General features: G+C 44.9%; 1 protein-coding gene across 1 annotated transcript in view; it reads right to left on the bottom strand.

The window, feature by feature from the left end:
* Positions 1 to 14325, bottom strand: part of VAV3 (vav guanine nucleotide exchange factor 3) — a 247371-nt gene extending 233046 nt beyond the window's left edge. The window contains exon 1 of the mRNA XM_056867457.1: positions 14122 to 14325. Coding sequence (XP_056723435.1) covers positions 14122 to 14325 — 204 coding nt within the window. The remainder of the gene's footprint in view (positions 1 to 14121) is intronic.
* Positions 14326 to 16384: the final 2059 nt, after the last annotated feature.

The raw sequence follows: 16384 nt of genomic DNA, 5'->3' as shown, positions 1-16384 counted from the left end.
TGCCTCCTTTACGAAGGGATCTGCTATTATTCCAGGAGCCCTTTCTGTATTCAGATCCGTATCTGAAGGGAGGCCTGGAGGCTCAAAAGGAAGGGTAAGAAGGTAAGCGGTTATCCTTCCTGACCTGTCTAGGAAAAATGTTATTTTATCTAGTTTCTACTAGGATTTTATCTAGTTTTTCTCCGAACAACCTTCCCTCCTGAATGGGGTATGCCATCAAAATGGTCTTTGATCTGAAATCTGCAGGCCAAGCCCTTAACCAAAGGGCTCTTCTTATGGAAGTAACGGAGGCCATAGATCTGGCGGTAAAGGACATAGTGTCCAGAGAAGCATCAGCCATCAAGGTAACTGCCTTTAGTACCCTATCTAAACCTCCTTCCACCCTATGATTGTCGGCAGGAACAAGCTGGATGAGTTTCTTAACCCAGAGATAAGAAGCTCTGGCAAAAATAGAAATGGTAGTGCTGGATTGAATGGCTAAGGCTGCTGCCTCATGAGCCTTTCAAGCAAAAGACTCAGCTTTCCTGTCCAGCTGATCCCACCCCGTCCTCTGGCACTAGGCTAGGGGCTTGGATGTCGACACCTGGGGGAACCACCAGTGGCACCTTCCGCATATTTATGGCATGAGGTGCTAAGTTGTAAAGCTTCCTTATATTAGGAGGTGCCTGCTTGGTAGAAGAAGGATTCTTCCACTCATCCTTAACAGCCATCATGAAGAACTCTGGAAAGGGCACTGAGGTGCTCTGGGTTTGCTTTCTAGGAAAGCACTCCTTAACCCCTTGTTTAAATTTAGGTTTTGGTTCCTCAGTCATTTTGGTCTTCATTTAAATCCAGGGCCAAAAGAGCCTTAGATAAAAGGCTCTGAAAGTTTCCCCCAGAAAAGAGCCTGGGTTGTTGTTCATCCGAGGAAGATTGCTCTTCCTCGGAATCAAACTCCCCCTCCTCTCTTTCTTCTTCCTCCCCAGAGTCCAGGTTGGAAGAGGGAGAGTCAACCTGCCCTCTAGGGGTGGACACGGGGGCTGTGGCTTTCATGGCCACCTTAGTGGGCCATTGTTTAGGAGGGCACCCGTGAGGATTTAATTCCTCTTCTCTGGCCATAAAGGAAAGAGAGGAAGGGGTGGAATGAGAACCAGAGGGGTCTGCCCAGGCAAAGGGGAGCCTCATTTGGAATGCCTGAAATGCCTACCATTGCCTCTGGAGGGCCACATTAATAAGCTCAGCTGCTTCTTTGCGAGACAAATGGCACCCGTCTGCCGCTTCTGCTGAGGGGGGTAACCAACTCCAGCCAGGAGCATTTCAACCGCCGAGACCCCGGGGCCGCAAGACCGACCTGGATTGCATCTCCGGGTTGTGCTGAGAGAGCGGATTTGAGTCCGGTCCTCACAGAGGCTACATTCTTGCTGCCACGCTTTAGCTTTCTATGAGCCGAATGCAGCGGCGCGGCTTTTCGATCTTCGGCTGCCTTGGCTCCGGCTCCGGCTCCTTCATCCCTAAGGAACCGCAATCACGGTCATTGGGAGCCTCATTTTCCTTTGGGGCAGAATGGACCGGCCCTCCATGATAGTCCTCTACTGAGAGGAGGTTGTCCTCCCTCTCTGAAATGGCGTCCGCCATGTTGGAATACTCTAACCGTCTGGTTAGAGAGAGAGACACTCAAGGGAGAGGGGAACAGACCAACAGGCACAAATACAGACGGGGTAAAGTGACGGGAGGAGAAGGAAAGAAACAAGAGCAAAAAAAGAGTGAAATAGACAGAGAAAGTTCCTAATCCTAGAACAAAGGCACAGAGCCGTGAACAAACACTGTTCTCCCCTCAAAGGCAGGACGGAAACTGGGTTTCAGTGGGCGGTTTTCCCGCCAAGAGGAGACAGGAAGTAAAAGATTGGTCCTGCCTCCCCGGAGATGGCAAGGAAAACCCCACTGATCAAGATGTCCTTGCCTCAGAGGAGAAATACAGTATATCTCAGATGGAGAACCTCAGCAATAACTGTGATTTCAGTGTAAAGCTAGCATGGAAGACCTAGGGTTAAACTGCACATTACACAGAATTTCATACAAATTTTCCCTCATGCTTTTTTAAACAACAAAAACAACCACTGGATACTGCCATCATAAACAAAAGAAGAATGCATGGGCAAAAAAAGGATGGTTAACTCACTGAAAGCCTGTTTTTCACTCAAAATTGCTCCTCTCCTGGGCAATTTTGCCCACAAGGGGGAAATGATATGAAACCTTCTTGCCTGCAAGTACAAGAACAGCTTGAAAGGAGGCCATTCTGAGCAGGAAGATGCAGCCACACATCTTATGAACAACTTAATTACCCTTTTAATTTAAAATGAAAACAAAGAAAAACACACTGGAAGAAGCATGTGTAGACTGGAGTAAGACCAAATCCAGAAACTGGATGTTCAGTATATGACTGTGTTGGCGAACCTATGGCACGCGTGCCGCAGCCGGTACACCGAGCCCTCTCTGTGGGCATGCGCAGACCCATCGCGTCTGCCTAGGGCTGTGCTGTGTTGCCTGGTGAGGGCGCTGAGGGCAGTGCTCGTTCTCCCCAAGCCCATGCTCCCCAAGCCTGCGCTGGCGCCCTCCATCTCCTTGCACCCGGGGCAAGCCCCTCCTTCTCTCTCTCAGTTGAGCTGTGGCAGCAACTCAGCTGTTCGTCGGGTGCCCCGCCCGTCTTCAGTTTGGACGGGGGAGGCTGTGGCCGAGCACCTTGCCACGCCCCCCTCTCAGCTGAGCTGCGGGGCAGCTCAGCTATTTGTCGGGGGCCCCGCCCGTCTTCAGTTTGGACGGGGGAGGCTGTGGCCGAGCACCTTGCCACGCCCCCCTCTCAGCAGCTCAGCTGTTTGTCGGGGGGGCCACCTGTATTCAGTTTGTCCTGCCCATCTAAAAAAGCATTTAGAAAATTCTACAACAGTTGCAGACAATCCTACAAGCCATCAGGAAATCTACAAGGAATTTTCTAGCATTGTAGCAGCTGCAAAGGTGAATTTTAGTAACAGATTTTTACAGTTCTGTTAGATGGAGACAACCCTGTGTTTTCTTACTTCTCCAGATAAAGCCAAATTTGAAGAACTTGGTCTTTCCTGCCTACACTGGTTAGATTTAGAAAATCTGGAAATGGAGCTAATAGAATTTCAAGAAAGCTCTATCTGGAAAAATAAATTCTATGACCTGCGTGAAACACTTGAGAAGATAGAAGGGATGACAAAGGAGAGCACAGTTAGTTCTGAAAATGAAATCCTTAAAGTTGGAATTCTCTGCCAAATAATTTTAAGTCAGTGAAAGCACTTGGGATTGCTTTCCTTACTTTGTTTGGATCATCTTATGCTTGTGAGCAGCTGTTTTCAGCTTTGAATTATATCAAATCTGACACCAGAAACAGGCTAACAGATGACCTGAGTGCTGCATGTGTTGCTCTCAAACTTACAAAGTATGAGCCAAGGGTAGACAAATTATCAGCATCCACACAACAGCAAAAATCACATTAATTGTTCAAAAAATTTGACGATGTCCTCAAAGATGTCACAAAAATGGTGAATTACATCATGGCTCGTGCTCTGAATTGTCGACAGTTTCAAGCACTTCTTGAGGAGGTTCAGGCACAGTATAATTGTTTACTTACGTACAATAATGTCTGGTGGCTGAGCACAGGACGAGTCCTGGAGAGATGCATGCCAAATGCAAACTTTTACCTTTCAATAAATAGTTGTTTGTATCATTGAAAGCTCTGTTATTGTGTTTTTCTTTTAACGCAAAATATGTGAATGTATGAGTTGTTTTTTCTAAACTAAAACCTCAGTATTCAGGTTAAATTGGCGTATTGGCACTTGGCGATAAATAAGTGGGTTTTGGGTTGCAGTTTGGGCACTTGGTCTCTAAAAGGTTCGCCATCACTAGTATATGACAATAAGCTGCACCTTCATCTTCCATCAGTCTCCTCTTATCCCATCCCTTCATTCCTATAATGTCTCCCTGAACTTTGAAATGAGGTCAGGGATAGAAATTAAAGACCTTTTAACTTTTTGGTGCATAGATGTATTGCTAGTAAAACTGCACTTTGACTAGGTGTGGGTGTCAAGGACTACTTTCCTAACAATTATCCTCCATCAATATGCTTGAACAGACAAGCAAACAGACAAGTAATCATCCTAGCCTCGTGACACAGGGCCATATGATATGCAAGTTCCAGCTGGCTTGATTTAACTTCATTTGAAGCTCCAGTGACTTCAGAATTATTGGGATTTTCTCTCCCCTTAATGTCTCTCTTCTGTCTATCCCCCTCTGTGCTCCCTACACTTATTTGCATACCCATTCATTGGGCACACTTCAATTTTCTCCCCCCCCCCACTCTTTGTTTGCTCCATCCAAAGTCCCACCAACACCCTTCCTTTCAAATGCTTCTTCATGATCTTTCTCTTTCAAAGAAATGCACAACCAGTCTTCTCCCATTGCAGTACTTTAATCTATTTTGTCTCTTCAAGCAAAAGATACTATGGTGTATTGAACTGACTGCTTCAACATGACAAAGGAATATCCAGTGCTGCTACAGCTGCGTTTTCCCTATACATATTCCTTTCTGCCCCCTGTAACCCCCTCCTACAAATGGATGTTAAATTACACCTGGAGGGGGACCAGTCTTCACTGTAGCAGACAGAAGCAGTGAGTGTTTAAATTTATCCTTACACATAAATCAGTTCTTGTTGTGACCATACTTGCACCAGTTTTACTGCTAGGGTCTTGCAGCTACACATCTTGAGCTGTCCAAGAGCACCCTCTCACACCTAATTTTCATACAGCAGATGAGGTGCTAAACCTAACGTGGACTGTACCATTTCATACATGATTGGATATTGATAAAATATCCATAATATCTCCATTAAAAAAAACATTCCTATAGCCCAGGCTGGCCTGATCTCAGAAGCTAAGCAGGGTCGACCCTGGCAAGTATTTGGATGGGAGACCTCCAAGGAATACCAGGGTTGTTATGCAGAGGCAGCCAATGGCAAAACCACTTCTGAATGTCTCTTGCCGAGAGAGAGGGGGGGGGAGAGGAAATAGCATGTCAGGCATCCGGCTGGAACCCTTCTCCTTGACATTTGGTTTTTTAATGTGTGGGAATTAATAGAAATAAACCCACAAAACATAAGCACATAATATGAACTAGTACAGAGATTTACCACTCATCTACTCTCTATGAGGCCTGCATTTTGGGCAGAGCAATCCTGAGTGCAGGGGCCAAGCCAGCTCAGGAGCCAGCATGACCCCAGTGCTAGCGTAAGTGCCACTTGCACCAACTAAACTGGCATGGATGCAGGAGCTGGGCCACTTATGCCAGTGCCAGGGAGCAGGGCAGAGTGCCAGGCTCTGGCACCATTGCTGCCACAGCAGCAACATTTCCCTGGCACAAGGGCTCACACTAGCATCAAAGGGGGCGTCAGCTCTCAAAGCCCTTTCGCCCCAGGAACGACCTCAGTAGCCAGCATGAATTTGTGCCAGCAAAAATGCAGGCATAGCCCTGTGAAATCCCATGGAGGAGTTTCACAAGGTTTCGTAAAAATTACCTTTTTTCCTCTGTTATTTCAGGTCAGGAAGCCGCTCAGGAGGTGGCGCAGCTGCAATGTCCCCAGCCAATCCAACTACCATCCCCCACACACTCAGGATTGCGCTGTATGTCTGCCAGCTACCTTATACAGGTCTTTGACTATGCGGAAATCCTTAGTGCCCCTCATATCTTTACATAATTCATGAGCAGGCTGGCTGAGGCTATGCATACCACAAAGCAAAAGAGGTGTAGCTATGACCCATCATGATGATGCAATGTAGTCTAAAACACTCAAACTTTCCCTGCAACTCAATCCACCAAGTTGCTTTTGAATTACTTGGTGTAATCCAAGGAAAATCTCTGAATTCTAGTAATGACTCCTAATAACTAACTGCACACATTATAGCTGTCAATACCACACTTTAGGTAAAGCTAATAATTTATAATTTAGCAAGTTCACGCTCCTTTTTTTCCAATTGAAAAAAACCTTAGACAGGAACTAACACAATCAAACTGAGGTGTCATTTGTAACACTTGGAAGTTTTAATTTTAAAAAAAGGAAAAAGAGAGGACATAGCTGTTCTTGAGGTTCTGTAATTTTTTAAGGTTCTGTAATTTTTTAAAAGGAAAGAAAACTGAGTATGAGTTAGTGGATTGCTTTGCCATCTTTTATGAGTAATTTTGTCTTCTTAATGATACAACAAGCCCCAACTCTACAAAAATTATGTGGCTTTTATGGGACTACTTATAGCAGAACTGTTGTAAGCGTTAAGGCATGCATCCATTATTCAGAATTAAATCATCATTCAAAAAGCCCTGTGTCATTTTTCAAAAGAAATGTACTTTCTGTTCAGTAATATTCTTCAGCTACTCATCATTAAGAATTTGGAAGTGTCTGCATTCCCCCTTAGACAAACAAATGTCTAAACACATTGCTTTTATTGCTCCTATATAGACTTTTAAGAACAGAAAACTGCTTCAGCATATACTTATTAACACCGTTTTTAGTCTGAAAGGACCTTTATAGTAAAAGCTGAAAACCATATTGTATTATATCGTTTTGCCTCCCAAGGCCAGTCTGAACCAAAGGGTAACCAGGGCAGCTACCCCAAGCCCTGTGCTGGCAACCAGCAGGAAACTGTGCCTGGCAACCAGCAGAAAGTTCACGGGCGGGGACATGGGGGCCTCACAACATTGGGGGTTACCGCACTCTGTATTCCCAGCGATGTATTAAGAGTTTGAAAATGTTATAAAAAACATCGCTTTAAAAGGGTTTTTGGATACCACGGCTTATAAATGGTTGGAAAATGTCTTCACAGCTAAAGGGGCCAAACACAGTGCGAACAGTATTTTTTATAACGTTTTCAAACTCTTAATACATCGCTGGGAATACGAGTGCGGTAACCCCCATTGTCTGCACCGCTGTGTCACTTTTTGGGAAAACCAGCACATGACATAGGGTAGCTCTAGAAATTGCTGGGACAAAACGGTTCTGCCACAGAGTTTCTGGTGATTCCTGGAGTCACTGTATTTCATTTCTGTGTGTTCCCCAGAAGTAATGTAGCAGCACAGATGCCACTGATTTTTTTTTAGCAGGAGACCTGGCAGCCCTGCTCCCCAACCATCCACAGCACTCACACATGACAAAGGAGGAAAAAATAGAATAGTGGGCTCCCACCACCATTGCTAAAGAACCCCGTGGCGCAGAGTGGTAAGCTGCAGTACTGCAGTCAAAAGCTCTGCTCACGACGTGAGTTCGATCCCGAAGGAAGTTGGTTTCAGGTAGTCGGAAATGACCCGGTGCTTGCACAGGGGACCTTTACCTTTTTTTTTTTTTACCACCATTGATCACACACACCACATTCAGTGCTTGCGCTGCTGGCTCAGCAATAGCCACACCTGACTGCCCCATCTGGGATTTTGACAATTGGCTTCCAGCAGCAACTCCAACCCACCTCACAAAGGCCAGCTCTGCTTGGCCCTGGTTGGGGGGATGATTCTGGGGACCTTCTGGACGTTCGACCAGGGCTCCAGAATCACTAAGACCACCTCTGGGTAATATTTCTATATGTAGACACTGTGTGTGGTAGTTCAGCATGACCACACCTGCCAACCTAATACCCCTACAACATGCATAAGGCTTATGAGTGCCAGCTTTCTGAAAAGTGAATGCATAAGGCTTATGAGTGCCAACTTTCTGAAAAGTGCATCGAGTGCCAGGGAACTACTAGTGGGCACCACGGCACCCATGGACTCCTTGTTTCGGGCACCCTGGATACCATTGAAGACTACAGGTAAGAGATATTTGTTAATACTTCTCCACACACACAAAAACCCCTATTCCTGTGTACAGAAAAACTGCTTGTTTGGGTAGCCCTACCCTTCTTCCTCATGGGGAACATCCCTTCAGCCAGAGGGAACATAGTCCACAAAAAGCTTTAATAATTAAATCTACTGAAAGTATAATCTGGATCTTGTAGAAGGGTGTTCATATCAGACTTTTTTTTTTGTACCACCACCTCCTTCAGCTATAATGTGTCTTTTCAATGGCATCCAGTGTTGTTCTATCTATGCAAAACAATTTCATATGACAAGTCTTTTGCATCTTCAATTTGTTTCTCTAGAATTTAATTTCAACACATAAAGATAGCCTAAGAGGATGTAGGGAACTATAATTCCATAGTCCATGGGCATATAGTGCATGCATCTTAAAACTAAGTCTTCCCAGTAGTTTACAATGAAACACAAGCATTTTATATCCCAAGTGTACTTTAAGATATATTATTTAACACAGCATCTCTATTTCCACAACAGTGGCGTCGTTATACTTTAGTCTTCCTGGTAGGAAATGTAACTGTCTATATAGACCTCTTTGAAGAAACCAAAATTAGTTTACAAAGCGGCATTAGAAAAACTAGGCGGTATAAACATATGATGCAAAATGTGTTGTTGTTTTTTAAACAGGCTTGTCAATTAGCACTCACCTGGCAGCCTGGGACAAGTCACAACCACCTGCTCCATGTTCAGAGATGATCCCTTTACATCTCATGTACAGCATTGTTCTGGCCCTTTAAGAAGCTTTTTAAAACAAATCTATTGCACATACCAAGTCCAGCACTGAGTGAGCTTTAAGTCTCCATGCATGAATGGCTGAGCCAGTACTTTCATTCATATGGCTTTTTACTTTGTTTTACAAACAGCATGGCTGCTATGGTTGCCCTATTCATCATCTTTTGCAGAGCTACTCCAGTCTAAATTCACTGATTTCACTGGAGTAACTTTGCATAGGAATTCAGTACTAGTCACCCTGACAATAGCAATGTTTAAGGATACGAGGTCCTTTCAAATTAATGTTAACTAAAAAGAGCTTTTTTATTTTAAGGGTTTTTTTAAAAATCCCAAAGCAATTGAGATAAAGTGGTAACTTTCTGCAGAAAAGTCTATGCTAAACTTATAATAGATAAAACTGTCCTACACCATCAGACCATTAGGCCACCTACTTCAGAGCTGCCTACTTTGACTGGCATCAAACTATCCAGGGTCTCAGACGGTGAACGATCTTTCTCAACAATGGAGATTCTTTAATTGGAAGCACCAAGGATTCCACCTATGATCATCTGCATGCACAACATCTGTTCTCTACAAAGCTGTTACACTTCCATGAGTATTCTACAGCCAATTGTTCTCCTAGCATGTTCCCAAATATATACCACAGTTAATAATATGCATTACCACATCTGCATCTCAAACTTCCTCCAAGGAATGGAGCTCAAGTTCATCTGGGCTGCTGCCCAACACAGTGAACATTTACTCAGAACTTAGATGCATTACAATGCCACGTTTCAGTGCCATGACTGATATGTTCCATCCCAGTTTGGACATAAAGCAACCTGGTCATGCTGGATGAAAGTCAGAGGAGGTACAGGAGGGTGATACACTGCAGAAGTTGTAAGTAAACTACTTCCTAAGGTTGGCTTTGCTGCAATTTAATCTAAATTACTGTGATAAACTCCTAAGTCTTTGGGAATAATTACATTTATTTGACTTTACTTTGGCGGTTCTTACAAGTAGACAACTCTTTGTAGGGAAACCTACAGGATCATTCTCTTTGTGTAGTCACTGGCTTTGTTCAACTGTATTGACTAATCACAGAGGCTCAAAATAAAGGTGTCATGTTCACCAAGGCGTAATTTAAGGAAACACTGGACACAATTTTGTGAATTATGCATCCTCACAGGAATCTGGCTGCTTTCAACTCTCACTGAAATAAACTGGACAGCTCCATTTACTCATGAGTGAAAGAAACTCAACTCTTTTTCTTCTTTAGATAAACTATTTCCCATTGAATTTAACTTTTGCTACACAGGTTTAGAATTAACCTCCCATAGGATGCAATTTCCACTTAGGTAAATTGACTACAGCTGAACAGATCAACATTATACTTAGCTACTGTAGCGTAGCCAAAACATATGAGCATGTAAGACCAAGACTGTATAGAGATTTTTTCCTCAAGACATAGATACAAGGCCAGTAGATTCTCAGAAATCCATCTTGAAAGCAAACTGCTAATTGTGAGCAGTGTGTGTGTGTGTGTGTGTGTGTGTGTGTGTGTGTGTGTGTGTGTGTGTGTGTGTGTGTAAAGTGCCATCAAGTCGCAGCAGACTTATGGCGACCCCTTTTGGGGTTTTCATGGCAAAAGACTAACAGAGGTGGTTTGCCAGTGTCTTCCTCTGCATAGCAACCCTGGTATTCCTTGGTGGTCCCCCATCCAAATACTAACCAGGGCTGACCCTGCTTAGCTTCTGAGATCTGGCAAGATCAGGCTAGCCTGGGTCATCCAGAGCAATGTATATACTGAAAATGCAAATAAAATATGTCTTTTGTGCTATTCCAAACAATCCTTAATTACTGCAGCTCTTTTTTAATGCCTTAGAGCAAAAACATGTTCCAGTATACCCTGCCTTGAAAGCTAGGACCAACCTAACTAAAGTTTTCTGTCTTGTTGAAGATGTTTAAAATCAGATTTTATTGGCCTAGACGGCTAGTATTAATTAGGAAATTAATTAATTGGGAAATGACTTCTGCACCAAAACCATTCTAGTTCATTACGCAACTGACATCTTTTGAAAGTGCCTCTTCATTAACTAAGACAAGCATCTGAAAGCATTTCAATATTTTCTCTAGGCTCCATACAAGGCATTTATACAGAGAGTGGACAACTAGGCATAACACTAAAAAATTATTTTCAAACAAGATTGAGAAGCACCAATGAGACAGAGACTGCCACATCATTTATGTAGCACCAAGTTCTACTGAAATAAATGCACCATCCTACTATGTAACATGTTAAGGCTCAGATAGGAATTGACATGCCACTGGATCCATGATTGCTACTCATGAAAACAGAAGCAATTAACAACCACCTCTTAAGTATTAGGGGATAAACTCAGTTCCTTTAGAGATCAGGCACAAATCCCACAGATGCATTCTATATACCCAAAAGCCTCCCTGAAGCATGTTTCAACGTGCTTAAGAAATATAGACAAAAAAAGAATCTTGCCTTCCAAGAATACAGGCCCTGTGCTAGTTAAGCGAGGGAAGTTTTGTTATGTTACTTATTGCTTTATCTCAACAAAGGGCATTGAACACGTGGGTACCGTGCAATACATCTCCAGGAATCATGCAAAAAGCATTCACCAAGGATGGGCCACAATGAAAAAATCTATTGGGCCACAATGAAAAAATCTACATGCATACATGCATCTTGTTAGCATGTCAAAACACTGTCAGGTAACCCACAACACTTTTGAAATTCTGGAGCAACAGTATGGGGGTGACCAAGAGGGTATATTACTTCCCAAAAGTTGTTATTTCCACCAATGTTCTGGGAAATGAATGCCTACTATAAGAAACAGAACAAGACACATACACAATGCACTCCACTAAGATGTGCTTAAGGCTACTATTTTATGCAGAGTTATAATGGGACTCAGCTGCTGAGCAAATATGCATATAAGATCATGCCTCATGTCTTACTGAATAATGCATAAGTCTGGTAAGGTATGCCCAAGAATTAGCTCTGAAGGTTGCAACACTAAGATCAATCTTAAGCAGGTCTACTCAATGGTGCTTACTTCTGGGAAAGTGTTCTAGGACTGTACTATTACTGTGCAATCCTATGCAGAATTACATCAGTTTAAGACCACTGATTTTCCTGGGCCTTGACCAGAGTAACTTTGCATAGGGTTGCAACATTAATACTGCATCATTGGACTAGTATCTGGGAGGCCTGGTGTCAAATCCCCACTTGTGCCATGGAAGCTCACCGGGTGACCTTGGGCCAGCCATACACTCTCAGCCTAATCTACCTCACAGGGTTGTTGTGAGGATAAAATGGAGGAGAACAATGTAAGCCGCTTTGGGTCCCTATTGGGGAGAAAGGCAGGGTATAAATGAAGAAAATAAAGCTCCTGTAATACCTAGAAAAATGAGTTGTGCTCTCAAGATCCTCAGTTCAAATATGACCTCCATCTTGCTTTAAGCAAGCTGCTCCCCTGGAGCAATATTTTTTATTTTATTTATTTATTTGTTCAATTTATAGCCCTCCCTTCCTGGCCAAGACCAGGCTCAGGGCAGGGAACATCAAACATATAATATTAACAATAAAAGTAATAATTCTAAAATTAAACAATAAAGCCCAATTAAAAACCCTTTGAAACTCCAGATGGTGCTTAATTTGGCACATAGTGCCCGGAATAAGCAGTAGGTTGCCCCCCCTCCCCCAATAATGAGAGTAACATAGAACAGCCTACACTACAGGGTTGTTGCAAGAATTACTGAGGTAATGTATGTGAGGTATGTTGAACTCGCTGAAATAAATAAATTATTATTAAGTGATCAGATTCAGCTTGTGCACAAAAACTTAAATGCAAGAAATTGCTACTGCCATTGATTTAAGTGCGTACCCTACCTCTGTTAAGGCAGGGTACTCGAATTAACACAGATCAGCCCCATTGACTTTAGTGGGAGTAAAGTAGAATAAAGCTAAAGGTATCAACCCAGCTAAATTAGGCACAACTGAATCCCATTGAAAGTCAGAGGATTTAAGATCATCTTGGCTAACTCACTCCCATTTGTTAAGTTTAAATCTCAAAGTACTTTGGAGGAAAGTATTTTGCTTGTATTTGGCTGTAATCAGGCAGGCAGGCACAAAAATGCAGCATGATATGGAAGTGTATTTTTTAAAATATCCACAAAAAGAACAGAGAATAGATACAACTAAGCTTGTATCTATTTTTGTCCACTGACCAAATACATTTAGTTTAATACTGAGAGCTCTTTGCTTTTATTAGGCTGTATCAGGAACGATCAAGCCCCAACGGAGCACTTTTGTACCCTTTCGACTCCAACTGGAGTCATCTGTGCTTAACATTTCCCTCTGAAATCAATAGGACTTAAATGTGGCTCTTGTGAGCCGTATGATGCCCACGGCTCTCATAGGTCATGCTGTCCCATGTCCCCTTCACCATGACTACTTATCCCACCCGCGGATCCCATTAATTCATGGTGCCACAAAGGGATTCTGAATTCAGCACCAGCTTCCCTTTAACTGCTTACTGTCAGCTCTCTCTGAAAGCCAGATTTCTCACAAAGTTGTTTTGACATTGTTCTGGCTCTTATGTGCTTTATTTCAAGAGACAAGTGGATAAATGCCTTAAATCCTCCCATGAAACCTTCAGAGGGCAGCAACAGCAGCACATTTTTGCTTTGGGGCTGTCTTTTTATGCTTCCCCTGTCTGTTGCAATTACGGAGAACAGTAATGGAGGCAGTCAACTTTCTAGATGTCTCCTTTTACATGACACAGTTCCTCTTTCTTTTCAAAGGCTGCTGACCAAGAAAAACCAGGCCAAAAGATGGGAAACAAGGTTAAATCAAAAACATGCTTCGTTAACCTAATGTTGATACAAAAAGTGACACTCTTGGAGCAGAATTACCAGAAAAATAGACCTCCATCCCTCCTCCCCAATCTCACCAACCTCAGATAATAAATACCAGAATCAGAAATGAAATACTTTAGCCAGCTTGAAGCATTCAGTTATGAGAGCAGAATGGTAATGGAAACATTTTATCTTATTATTATTATTATTTATTTTTATTCTTTTTATTATTTTATATCTTATTTTTATTATTATTTACGAAACCTGTCCCTTCTCCTCCAGGCCCTAGGAGGCTTCTGCAACTGAGATCTTCCTCTCCAAAACGGTTACAGCTTCCCAGAACTTCACAGGAGTCTCTACGCTGGTTGCTTTATTTTCTCTCGCACTTTCCGGCCAGCCCTGTCGGATAACGGGCGCCTCCAGCCTCCGCATCCTTGCCCCCCTTTGCCTAGCTCAGCTGACAAAGGGAAAGCAAACGCAAACCAAAGTGACAGCCCGGAGGTCCCCTCCGGAACAAAGACCTCCACCAGGCGATTCTCTACGCGGGAGGAGGACCAGGAGAGGGAGCGGCGGGGAGCCCGAGAGCGGCCCAAGAAACACACCCACCCGCCTACCCGCCCGCGCCCCTTTACCTGGGACATCTGAGGCCTCAGGTTGATCTCCTTGAGGTTGAGGGCGTGCGCGCGCAGGTTGTTGAGCAGCTGGCAGAGCAGGACCCCATCGCGCAGGGTCTGGGCCAGGTCGAACACCTGCGCCGTGTCCCAGGTCACCCGGTGGTTGACGGGCAGCACCCGGCACTGGATGAGCCAGTGGGCGCATTGCTTCCAAGGCTCCATAGGCGCCCGCCCGGACGACGAGCCCTGCGCTCTTGGGGGGGTCGCGCGCGCGCGGCTGCGCTCCCCAGCCTGTCCTCCGCGCGCCTCGCCGGCTCTTCCTCTCTCGGTCCCTCGCGCACACTGCCCACAGCAGCAGCCGCAGCAGCCGCCCGAGAGGCTGCGCGTGCAGTTTCCCTCCTCCTCCTCCTCCTCCTCCTCCTTCCCCCGGCAGAGAGGCAGAGACCAGAGAGAGGGCAGGAAGCCAGGGCGCGTGCGTCCACCCGCGCGCTCAGCGTAGCTCAGCTGTGGAGACGGGGGGGCTTCAAAGGCCTCGCGCGCCGGGCTCCGAAGGGGCCGCTTCTGCCTCAAGCCACGCTTCTCTTCGGAAGAAGATAATTCCCAGTGGGTCGCCGTGTTAGTCTGCCTGCAGTAGTAGAAAAGGGCCAGAGTCCAGTAGCACCTTAAAGACTAACAAAAATATTTTCTGGCAGGGTAGGAGCTTTCGTGAGCCACAGCTCACTTCTTCGGATACAGCTAGAATGTGAACGTTTCACATTCTAGCTAAATGTTTCACATTCTATAAAGGTAAAGGTCCCCTGTGCAAGCACCGGGTCATTCCTGACCCATGGGGCGACGTCACATCCCGACGTTTTCTAGGCAGACTTTGTTTTGCAGGGTGGTTTGCCAGTGCCTTCTTCCCTTTACCCCCAGCGAGCTGGGTACTCATTTGACCGACCTCGGAAGGATGGAAGGCTGAGTCAACCTTGAGCCGCCTACCTGAAACCAACTTCCGCTGGGATCGAACTCAGGTCATGAGCAGAGCTTCGACTGCAGTACTGCAGCTTTACCACTCTGCGCCACGGGGCTCACATTCTAGCTGTATCTGAAGAAGTGAGCTGTGGCTCACGAAAGCTCATACCCTACCAGAAAATATTTCTGTTAGTCTTTAAGGTTCTGCTGGACTCTTGCCTTTTTCTACCTCTTCGGAAGAAGGCGGGAGAAGCAGAACGACTGGTCGTTCGCTCAGGCATTCGTGTCACCTGACTTTGCTTCATTATGGTCGGCGCTCCAACGGCCCTCACCAGCGCTGGAATGACTCCTCGGTGCCTGTAAAGTGAAAAGGGCCCCTCCGCTGCTGTCTCTTCCACATGTGCCAGACATAACGCCTGGTATTTCTTCTGATACAATTTCCGAATCACATTCAATACAATAATCCAAACCATCTGTAGCATATTTCGTTGATGGAATCCATGCCCTATGACAGGGATGGGGAACCTCAGGCCCGGGGGCCGTATGTGGCCCCCGAGGACATTTTTTGTGTGGGGGGAGGAAGGCTTTTCTCCCTCTCTTTCTGTCTCTTTCTTTGTCTGTCTCCTTCCGTCCTTTTCTTTCTCCCCCTTTCCATTTCTTTCTCCCTCTCTCCCTTTCCCTGTTTTCCTTCCTTGCTGATCGACCGTGGGCTGCACCTCCCTGGTGCCTCGTTTGCTTGGGCCCACTGCTGGCTGCCCTCCCGCCTGGGGGGGGGGAGGACCGGGGGAGCCCTCCAGGCCTTCTCTGCGTGGCCTCCCCTGGGGTTGCCAACCTCCAGGTGGTGGCCGGAGACCTGGCAACCCTAGCCTCTTCCCCCCACCGGGAGATCTACACTTGGTATGGCCCCCGAATGATGTTATATATGTGCAAATGGCCCTTGGCAGGAAAAAGGTTCCCCACCCATGCCCTATGAGGAGAGACTTAGGGGGTGACCGCACTTTGTATTCCCAGCGATGTATGAAGTGTTTTAAAATGTTATAAAAAAACATCGCTTTAAAAAGGTTTTTGGATACCACAGCTTATAAATGGTTGGGAGACGTCTTCACAGCTCAAGGGGCCAAACAAAGTGCAAACAGTATTTTTTATAACGTTTTCAAACTCTTAATACATCGGTGGGAATACATTGAAAATGTTATAAAAAATACTGTTCGAACTTTCTATGTATTCCCACCGATGTATTAAGAGTTTGAAAACGTTATAAAAAATACTGTTTGCACTTTCTAACTCTTAATACATCGCTGGGAAGACAAGTGCGGTAACCCCCTTAGGG

Source organism: Euleptes europaea, chromosome 2, assembly GCF_029931775.1.
Source record: "Euleptes europaea isolate rEulEur1 chromosome 2, rEulEur1.hap1, whole genome shotgun sequence".
NCBI lineage: Eukaryota > Metazoa > Chordata > Lepidosauria > Squamata > Sphaerodactylidae > Euleptes > Euleptes europaea.
Note: the sequence above shows the minus strand (reverse complement) of the source record. Positions and strands in the feature narration are given on the sequence as shown.